Below are 11,577 nucleotides of genomic sequence, written 5' to 3' on the forward strand. Positions count from 1 at the left end.
TAACTAGTCAGTTCAGGCAGCTGCCTGAGTAGGTTCAAACACAATCAGCTGAGTCAATTTCACCCCCAGGAAATTAACACTGCCTTGCTGGGAATCAGTTTCCTGAGATTTTCAAAGCCTTTCAGCTGCTTACAAAGCTCCCTGGCCAACTACGTGTCTGCTGGGTGCCCCTGCATGGAGAAAGGGTGCATGTTGGCTTATGTCAGTTGGGAATCATCTCATTCAAGGCTCACACTTTCAAGCTGGGGAAACTAAAACCCACAAGGCGCAGCCCCCTCCATTCATCGCTATGCACAGTGTGACAGCACAACATAGGTTCCACTCCAGGGCTTCAGACCCCTACAGCCCTACAGGTGCGGTTTATCATTGGAGGGGGCTGTTGTCTGAAGGCTGCATATTTAGGCCATCGTGGGGTAAAATCCTGAGTACGCATAAGGTAAGTCTCTGTCTCTCCTCTCTGCCTTCTGAATACTAGGAATGTATTTATTTCAGTGAAATTCTGACCAATAATGAGCAGTTGATGGGGAGAAACTGAGACCAGGGAAACACCCTTCTTCACAACCACTTCCTCTCTCTTTAACATTTATTGGGGCTTCTTGCTCAACTAGGTCCATACCATGGTGATTACAAATTTCCCAACTCCTCTATTCCTCCTAGTGTGTTACTTCTTATATCTTCATTGGAGGGGGGAAACCCCATACTTATGATGACAAAACAGTGTGGGAAACTGCAAGTGCAACACAGAACAAGCAGGAAGATATCAGATCTCTTCCAAGACACAGGCTTATAAATTTTGTAATTAAAAAAATTTAAAATGAGGCAAACTCATCACATGGCTTACACTAAATATGTGCAAGCTTTCTGTATCAGTCATAGCTCAAAGTAGGTTTTTTAAATTGACACATAATTGACATATAAGTTTCAGGGGTGCATCATAATTTGATACTGTGATCATTTCTCAATATAAAAATGTCTAGTTAATATCACCATGCAGAGTTACAATGTTTTTTCTTGTGATGAGAACTTTTAAGATTTACTCTTAGCAATTTTTAAGTATAAATATAGTATTAATTACAGTCACCATGCTGTACGTTACACCTCCAGGACTTATTTTATATCTGCAAGCTTGTACTTTTTAAACCCCCTTCACCCATTTTGCACCCCTCCAACCTCCACCTCTGGCAACAACCAATCTGTTCTCTGTATCCATGAGATTTTGTTTTTTAGATTCCACATGTAAGATCATACTGTAAAAAAATTAGTTAATATATAAAAGGGATAATACATCATGACTCAGTGAGTTCAACCTAGGAATGCAAGATGAATTTTAAAATTTGGGGGTTTTAAGATGAAAACCAATCAATGTATTTCACCTCAACAGACCAAAAAAAGTAATATATCAGTAGATGTAAAAAAGGCATATAAAAAATTTAACATTAATTCATGATTAAAAACTCTCAGTAAACCAATAATACAAGGGAACTTGAACCAGTAAAGGAATTTGCATAAGACTTCATTTGTATCATACTTTATAATGAAATCCCCTAAGATTGGGAACAAGGCAAGGATGACCACTGTCACAATTTTTATTCAACATAATGCGGGAAATTCTAGCCAGAGCAATAAGTCAAGGAAAATAGTAAAAAGCATTCAGATTGAAAAGAAAGAAGTTAAATCATCTTTATTCAAGATAATCTGAACATCTATATAGAAAAATCTAAAGAATATACAAAGACTACCAGACTTAATAAATGGATTTATCAAAATTATAACATATAATGTAAATGTAAAAATTCAACTGTATTTCTATATACTTGCCACAAACAATTGAAAATTAAAATGTAAAAACAAACACCATTTTAATATCATGAAACATATGAATTACATAGAAATAAACTTAACAAAATATGTGCAGGATCCATATACTGAGGGAATTATAAAAGGATATACGTATATATATACATATACATATATATCATGTTCGTTGATCAGAAATCTAATACTACTAAGCTGTTAACCTCAACTTGATATGCAGGTTTTGATGTAGACTTTAAAAACCGGATTTTAAAATTTATACATAAATGTAGAGGATCTGGAAGAGTCAAATGTGTGAAAAAGTAGAATAGAGTTGCAGGACTCTTACTACATGAATTCAGTAATCATTCTAAGGCTACAGTAATTTAGACTGTGTGGCATTGGTGTAAGGGTAGTAATATTGATCAGTGGATCAGAATAGTCTAGTAACAGACCCATACCTATATGGTCAATTGATTTTCAACAAAAGTAACTCAATGGATGGAACGATAGTTGTGGTAGTCGGCCTCCTCCCAAAGATGTCCATGTCTTAATCCTCTAAACCTATGAAATATTACCTTGTATGGCAAAAAGAACGTTGCTGATGTTGTTAAGGATCCTTTTTTCTGAGTGGGCACAACGTAATTATTCAGGTGGGCATAATATAATTACCAGGGTACTTATGAGAGGGAGGAAGAAGATTCAGAGTGAAAGAAGGCAATGTGATGACAGAAGCAGACTCAGTAAACTAGATTTGACAGTGTTATACTGCTGGTTTTGAAGATGGAGGAAGTGGCCAGGAGCCTTGGCATCCTCTAGAATCTGAAAAAGGTAAGAAAAGGATTCTCCCCTAGAAGCTCTAGAAGAAACCAGCACTGCCAACATCTTGACTTTAGCCCAATAACACTGATTTTGGACTTCTGACTTCCAAAACTATAAGATAATCAATTTGTCTTGTTATAAGCTACTAAATTTCTGATAATTTGTCATAGTACTAATAAGAAACAAATACAATAGCCTTTTGAACAAATGGTACTGGAACAATTGGATAACCATATGCAAAAATGAAACTCCTACCTTACCTACACCACTATGAATTTTGAATAAGAATGAGTAATAGGGCTTCCCTGGTGGCGCAGTGCTTGAGAGTCCACCTGCCAATGCAGGGGACACAGGTTCGTGCACCGGTTGGGGAAGATCCCACATGCCGCGGAGCGGCTGGGCCCGTGAGCCATGGCCGCTGAGCCTGCGCGTCCGGAGCCTGTGCTCCGCAACGGGAGAGGCCACAACCGTGAGAGGCCCGCGTACTGCCAAAAAAACAAAAACAACAACAACAAAAAATGAGTAATAAACCTAAATGTGAGAGCTAAAGATATACTTCTAGAAAAAGCACCATAGAAAATTGGATTAAGCAAATATATCTTAGGATACAAAACCATGAATGCACAAACTAACTAAATAAATGGGACTTCATCAAAATTAAAATATTTTGCTTTAAAATATACTATTTTTAAAAAAAGAAACAGCATGGTATTTGCAAAACATAAATAACTTGGATTTACAACACTTTAAGAAGACAAACTAATTTTAAAAGATATAAATAGGCAAAAATCTTTCAACAGATACATTATCAAAGTGGTACAAATAGCAAATAATCATATGGAAAAATGTTCAACATCCTGTCATTGAAGAAATGCAAGTTAAAAACATTAGACAGCTACCTCACAATTTCTAGAATGCCTAAAACAAACCAAAAAAAAATCACACACACACACACAAAAACCTGACAGTACAAGTATTATTAGTGACAAGGTAGAGAAACTGGAACTCTTATATATGGCTGGTGAGAACTGCTGGCCTGCAAACTGGCCACCAGAGTACAGGGAGGGCAAGGATCTGAGGCCAAAGAAAGCCAGGCCACTCCAGATTGGTAGGTGGCATGTTTAATAAGCAAGAGCACTTACACAGGAGGCTTGTCTTCAGCAACTGAAAGACGAGATCTCCTCACCGACCGCCAGTCTTAAAAGTTTATGTAGAGGCTTTAACTGGGTTCAGTCAGCATGTTTGGTCCGGATGGTCTCAACAACACCTCACTCTCTCAAGGCTGCGCTCTTCAAACAGCTTCCAGTGGGGGAAATGGTGGGCGGAATGTACATTCCAAGGACGGGGGAGGGGTTGAGGAGCCTCGAAAGGCGGGAGTCCAGCATGCAGGTCAATCAGCTGTCGTGTCCTCTCCGTGACCTCCTCCAACAGCAATACAAAGTGGTACAGCTAAATTGGAAAATCGCTTTACCATACAAATTATCCAACTATTCAGTTGTGTAAGCAGAAGAATGAAACGAATTACCCTTAAAACATTTACACTTGAATGTTCATAGCAACTTTATTCTTAATAGTTTCAAACTAGAAGAAACTTAAAATATCCATCAACTGGCCCGTAGACAAATCATGGTATAGTCATATAAGAAGATACAATGAATAATATTCAGCAGTGGAAAGGAACAAAGTACCACATTTCCAAATGAGTTGTATGAAAATTTTACGCCAAAAAGAAAGAACGAACAATTTTCCCTATTTGAACCTAAAACTAAAAGTGCACAATTTGGCACCTTCTTATGGTTTCTTACCATTTATTTTAGGAGTTATCAAAACGCTCAGTTGTTTCATGGTTTGCACTTTCCAAATGTCACAAACAGAAAGTCACTTAGATGAACATGCTAGACCAAAAATCTACAAATTTCAAATTCCCTGTTTAACATGTTTAAGGTAAAATTAAATGCCCGAGACATTTAATTAATAAAATTTCCTGACCCTGGAGTAGCCTCTCTGAGAAATAGGCACATTTTATTTAAAAACAACATAAGTATGCACAGATGTGGTTTCCGCTTTAGTCTTTCTATCAAGGGGATGAAACTCAGGCCCCTTGTGATAAAGGAGGGGTATGGTTTCTACTGGGAAACTTTGCAATTAAATTGGGTCTACCCTTCAGAAAATTTCAGTCGCTTATACAAACTGTTTCTATTTAGTTTAACACAATGTCCACTATAACTAGCTATATTCTCTTTATATTACACATATTTTTTCAATTCTCTAATTCTTTGTTTAAAAATAAGGGTTTACATTTATAAACCTGTTAGCACTGGCAACTATGTTAATCTATAATTTAATTGTGTAAGAAACACAAATAAAACTGGTTTAAACAAGAAAGAGAGTGTATAGGCTTTCCTAACTGAAAAGTATATGGTATCATTTCAGACACTGACACTAATAGCTGCCCAGATGTTATCATCAGGACTAGATCTTCATCTGCATCTCTCAACTCTTCTCTCTTCCATGTTGTTTTTATTTCCCAGGCAGTTCCCTTCCCAGTCGTGGCCCCCAGAAGCTTGATGCCTGTATCTCAGTAGATCATGTAAAGAGTAATACCACTCTCTCTTTCTTAATATCTTCAGCAAAATGCCCTGAAATAACTGCTGTTGATCTGGTGAGGGTAAATGTCTGAACCAATTACTGTGGAGAGGGAAACAAAAATTCTTTTCTTGGCCAGGCAGGTGGTCACGGTTCATTGCTAGAACTGAGGTATGGTTAGTATGTTGCAACCACTTGAACTGAGAATTACAAAGTTGTGATTTTCAGAAAGCAAATCAATATCCTCCTAAGGAAAGTTTGGGATTAGAGGCTACTCAATCCATAAATTAAACATAAAAGAAAACCAACAAACACAATCGATTCTCTGCAGTAATTGAACAGATGCTTAAATAAATCCTTTGCACAGAGTTGTTGCTTAAGAAATATTTGTTCACTGAATGAAGCACTTCAATGCTTACGTTTTCTGTGTAAACTCCTCTTACCCTTAAAATTGGAATGGTTTCTCTCAAGATAACCTAATCTTCCTAAACTTTAGAGAGTTTTTCTTTTGGCATAGGAGAATTCTAAGAAAGATCCATGAAAATTACTCTCCTAATTTGTCTTTTGCTTCCATATTTTTCTTCCACTGATACATTCTTTTTGTGTATCTAGTAATTAGTGCCAATGCTGTTTCAAAGAAGCTAACTTTCTTCATCCTAGTAAGGCTTTGGAGAGCAGGGCTGGAATAAAGCCACAGAAATGGCCCACAATGTCCTCCAAAGATCAGTGATTTAAGACTTACTGTTACAGAACATACCCTATATATTTCATTATTATATATTAATTATTATATATTTTATATATTAATATTGTTTATATATTAATAAAAAAAGAGATTATTGTGAATCAGGTACACTCTCCATCCTGGTTCCTTTTGTTATCAAAAGTAAAACTTTAGAGCCCCTGCTGCGGTCGTGGCGACGCCATGGAGCGTTTTGATAAAGCGGCGCTTAACGCTCTGCAGCCGTGCGACTTCAGAAATGAAAGTTCATTAGCATCCACTCTGAAGACGCTCCTGTTCTTCACAGCTTTAATGATCACTGTACCTATTGGGTTATATTTCACGACTAAATCTTATGTTTTTGAAGGCGCCTTTGGGATGTCCAATAGGGACAGCTATTTTTATGCTGCTATTGTTGCAGTGGTCGCCGTCCACGTGGTGCTGGCCCTCTTTGTTTATGTAGCCTGGAATGAAGGCTCACGGCAGTGGCGTGAAGGCAAACAGGATTAAAGTGAACATCACCTTTTGATAGCATTAAATTGATTTTTTTAAATGGTAAATGCATCTGGGGTATTGATTATTTTAATAAAGTTGAAAGAACATGTTAAAAAAAAATAAAAAAAAAAAAAAGTAAAACTTTGTCAGAATGCTGGCCAGAATTAGGGGAATAATGGGATTTTTCTTCTATAAAACTAGTCTAATTAGTTTGTTCCTCAGTATTTTGACTTCACTATCACAAACCTCCAGCTGACCAGGCAAATGTTTTTAAAATCAATAGTAAAGGATATTGGGACTTTGAAATCGGAATTCTGATAAACAAAATTATTTTGAGCTCCATGAACATCCTTTTCCCTTAACAATGGGTTTTTGAGAACCATAACTTCAAGTGTGAACTCTGCTTGACTTAAACCATCATACCATCTATTCTTCCCCTAGAACTGGACAGAAGATCCAAGTCAGGCTAATGAGATTTTAATCTTGTTATGGGCCGGAGGAAGAGCAAAAAGCTTTCTCTTTCCTGCTGGATAAGAAGAAAAACTTTGATTTGGGTGCTGCTGGCCATTGTTTTATGGCCACAAAGAAAGATGGTGCTGCAGAACAGAGTCAACAATGGTAGGCTGAGTGAAGAAATAGAGGATAATAGCAAGTCCTTATTTGAGTTCCAGGATCAAGCCTCTCTGAAGCAATACTAGTTATACTAGCATTTGCTTTGAAGAGTCAATAAATCACCTTTATTGTTTAGGCCCGATAGAGACTTTCTGTGACTTGCAACTTAAAATATTCTGATAGATTCCGATTCATATTAGTAAGTATCAACAATTATTTCCTAATTTTTTAAAAAGAAATCAAAGCACAATCAAAGATATAACACTGGGGACTTCCTTGGTGGCACAGTGGTTAAGAATCTGCCTGCCAATGCAGGGGACATGGGTTCGAGCCCTGGTCCAGGAAGATCCCACATACCTTGGAGTGACTAAGCCCAGGCGCCACAACTACTGAGCCTGCACACTAGAGCCCGTGAGCCACAACGATGGAGTCCATGAGCCACAACTACTGAAGCCCATGCACCTAGAGCCCATCTCCACAACAAGAGAAGCCACCGCAATGAGAAGCCCACGCAAGGCAACAAAGAGTAGTCCCCGCTCACAACTAGAGAAAGCCCGCTCGCAGCAACGAAGAAACAATGCAGCCAAAAATAAATAAATAAATTTATTATTTTTTTTAAAAAGATATAACACTGAACAATATGTCAGGGAACCTGGGTTTTAGTCCCTGATTTCCAAATAGCCAAGCTGTTAGATTTTCCTGGATTTTTAGTCTTTTAAGCATTAACATGGAACCAAAATCCTGTACTGAACTTCTTTAAGGCTCAAATGACACAACCTACATGAAAAGTCTTCAAATATCTAAGGAGTTATCAAAATTCAACTTAATACGGTGTTGATGCTAATGAAAGACTAACACAAATGTTTCAAGAGCACCCTGGACCAATGGATTTGTCCGACTACTTATCATACTTGGTATGTGTGTGCAGTGAGGGCAAATTTAGGCCAAGTCTCCATCAACAAGAAAAAAAAAAAATCAGGCCGGTTCCCCAGATAATTCAAATAGCAAATTTACCTGCTCAGGGAATGACCTAATTCCTTCACTTCCCTGGTCACTTGCCTCTAATGGGCACTTTGCTTTATAAGTAGGAATAGCTTATTACCATGTCCTGTCCAAAGAGGAGGGGGAGGCACCTCTTTCTCTTCCCTTGACCTTCACTCTCTCTCAGTTGCCAGACTCCTTATGGTCTATTGATAATCCCACAGTACCTTCTTATATGAATAGAGACTGAAATATTAAAACTAAGATTTAAAAATCTGGTATTGAATCCAAGAAAGTTTTAAAATTTTGCCTGGACACAGTGTGTGTCTAGGCCAATGACATAAAATTCACCAAGGGTGGTTATTAGATTACCGGGTCCAGCCTCCATACCCAAAGCTTCCTGTCTAGTAGGCATGAGACAGAGCCCATGAAACTACAAATTTAATAAGCCTCCCAAGTGACTCTTAGGCACATGAAAGTTTGGGAAACATTAACACAACAAATCAAGTCTCAATGCTTTTCCTCCCTTTTCTAGCTAATTATTTGGTCCTTATAGTTGATTCTAAAAGTGATTATATTATAGACTTTTGAGGTGGTCAAAAATAGTCTTAGGAGATAGTCTAAGTAGTTTCCCATCACAAAGGAACAATGCGGGCTCTACTGTCATGACTATAGAGAAAAATAAATAAGCACCTATATGTTAAACTGACATTTTCTAAGGGAGACCTAGCATAACACATATTTACAGAGAGGATGTTAAGCAATTGAGCATATTTAGTGATAATATACTTTTTGCTATTCGAAAACAACAAACACAATTGTGTTCGTTCTGTTTTTAAAATAGAAGATCCCAGTTACTTTGCCTGTGAGGTTACTTATCCAAATTTTTGTGGGAATTTTTAGCATAGACATATTGTATATGCATGGCACCAGGTTATTCTGGCACAATCACATCAGATTAAAGGTCTGCTGAGACATCCTGTAAATCTAGATAAAACAGCTCCCAATATCTGCAACTGTCAATGACAAAGCTCCAAATGCTCAGTCTTCAGAGCAGCAGCAGTAACTTATATAACAGTCTACCTATAATTAGTATTTTGGCAAATCACTACAGATACCAAAGAATGTATCCAAACACTGTAAACTAGCTGTGTAAAGGCAAGAGAGAGACATGAAGCAAAATAGGAATATAATCACCTAAATGAAAACATCCAGCTTATACATATGTGCCTTCTAGAAGAAAGATGGAAAGAAGGGAGGGAGGGAGGGAGGGAGGAAGGAAGGGGAACAAAAACAAATTCCAGGTTTAAAATAATACTATTTTTCAATATACAGGTGAACACATGAAAGTAATTTAATTGTATCCACTAGAACAAACTTTTGAGCCAACAAACAGCTAAAAATATGTATTTTGCAATATCAAATAGTTTTAGTATCTGATTCAAACCCTTTGAATCATAAAAATTTCAAGTGCTGTATAACACATCTTATCTCTCCATGAGTGAGAATTAATTTCATAATGGAGAACAATGGTTTCATCCAATTTCTTCAGAGTTCCCAGGACTGGAGCATTATTAAGCCCCTTCTACAGATAGTGCTAACACCCTTTCTTACCATTTCCAATCATTTTTCTTTCAAGTGTGGGCCCAGCTTCTGAGATATCTGTTTCAGCTGCCAAGCTGACAGAGGGGAGGTGGGGGATAGAGGGGATGGACTGGACTAATAAATACAAACGAAAACAGGTTTCATCTTGGAGTAGAGTTAGTTTAGGTGCAGTTGATTCAGCAAGAGCACCCAATCTGAGTACCTGCTTCGTGTCAGAACCTGTAGTAAGACCATAGCGTGAGATACTGTCTTTGTTATCAAGACATTACAATCTGGTGGTGGGATTCTCCTTTCTGTGCTCCACTTCAGGATGACTTGACTCCAATCCTTTGTATTCTGACATTTCAGGACTTTCTTCTTTTTTTCTTTTTTTTTTTTGCGGTACGCGGGCCTCTGACTGCTGGGGCCTCTCCCGTTGGGGAACACAGGCTCCGGACGCGCAGGCTCAGCGGCCATGGCTCACGGGCCCAGACGCTCCGCGGCATGTGGGGTCCTCCCGGGACCGGGGCACGAACCCGTGTCCCCTGCATCGGCAGGCGGACTCTCAACCACTGCGCCACCAGGGAAGCCCAGGACTTTCTTCTTTTGATAATCTTCTGTTTCCCAAGCTTTATTTTTATTATGTTAAGGGCTGTCCTCCTCTTACCTTTCCTTTATATACAACTATTTTGAAAAGAAGTCATCCCTCAGTGTTTGTATTATTTAACCTTGCCTTAGAGTTTAACTCTGCTCCCGCCATCTCATTGAAATCACTTTTGTCAACGTCCTCAATTACCTCATCAATGGTGATTTTTTAGTGTTTATTTGGATAAACCTCTATAGTGCACATTATGCTGCTGTTTGATTCATTTTAACACTTATTGAGTGTCCTTTAAGGTTCAGACATTGCTCCTGGTGCTGGGGATTTAGCAGTGAACAAGTCAGACAAGTGCCTTGCTCCAAAGGAGCTGACATTTTAAGTGAACACTCAGTGTGTTTATTCATCAAATTCCTTTGCCTCATTGAAACCATATTGTTGCTGCTGCTTCTACTTTTCTTATCTTTCCACTCCATTCCTTTATAGTATCATTTATTCTATCTATTCCTGAAACATCAATACTCTTTACAAGGTTTTGCCATCAAACTATTTTTATTCTTCCTCTCCATTCTCTCCAGAAGTGATTTCATCTACTCTACTACCATTTACTGATCCTGACTAAATGTCTATATCCATCCCTGAGATTTCCTTGAGCTTCAGACTTTCACATTACAGCTGGAAAGCTCTACCTGCATGCCTTGAAGAACCTCCAAATTAATATACCCTAAAGCTTAATTCATCATATTCCTCTGCCTCCAAGCAATGTCTTCTCCTGTGTTCTCTATTGCATCTGGTGATATCACTAACCATCCCAACCTATGCTAAAAATCTTTTCATTTCCTCAACTCTTTTCATTCCCTCAGTTGTCTCTATTCTCTATATACAATTAATCATCAGAATGAGCCAGTTTACATCTTTAGGATTCCTTGAATTCTTCTCTAATTCTTTCTTCATCAACTTTCTCACAGCCTAAGTTTGGACATTTCTAGCCTAGACCATGGCATCACCTTCCCGATGAGGTGATTGCCTCAAATCCATCTCTCATACAATATCCAGACTAATGCCTTTGCTTAAAACTCTTGAATACTACCTATCAACCAAAATTCAAGTAAACATTTCTTGACTCACAGTAGGTATGTAGCAAATTTTTGTTAAACTAGATTGCTCCAGGCCATGGTAAATTATTTCCCCCTGTAGTCTATATATTTTTGATAAATAGGGCACATACCCATACAGAATAAAACAATAAAATGCCAAAAGGTGGTACATGATTACTAAATAACCATTTTAGTTCTGCCTACAAGCTCTGAGGATTGAGCTTTAGGAGGAATAAAGAGCCAAAACATGATTTTGTTTAGCCAGAGTCCCAAAGCAAGCTAATTTG

The 11,577-nt window shown here is 38.0% G+C and overlaps 1 protein-coding gene across 1 annotated transcript; it reads left to right on the forward strand.

Annotated features, from left to right (window-relative positions):
- The first annotated feature begins 6,104 nt into the window (after window positions 1-6,104).
- Window positions 6,105-6,544, forward strand: LOC131750023 (vacuolar ATPase assembly integral membrane protein VMA21). The gene has a single exon (XM_059052227.2). The coding sequence runs from the start codon at window positions 6,128-6,130 to the stop codon at window positions 6,431-6,433; it is 306 nt and encodes a 101-aa protein (XP_058908210.1). The 5' UTR covers window positions 6,105-6,127; the 3' UTR covers window positions 6,434-6,544.
- Window positions 6,545-11,577: the final 5,033 nt, after the last annotated feature.

Source organism: Kogia breviceps, chromosome 2, assembly GCF_026419965.1.
Source record: "Kogia breviceps isolate mKogBre1 chromosome 2, mKogBre1 haplotype 1, whole genome shotgun sequence".
NCBI lineage: Eukaryota > Metazoa > Chordata > Mammalia > Artiodactyla > Physeteridae > Kogia > Kogia breviceps.

What these genes read in the sequence shown, in the direction of transcription:
- LOC131750023 (XM_059052227.2), top strand. Translation starts at nt 6,128, where the DNA reads ATGGAGCGTTTTGATAAAGCGGCGCTTAACGCTCTGCAGCCGTGCGAC.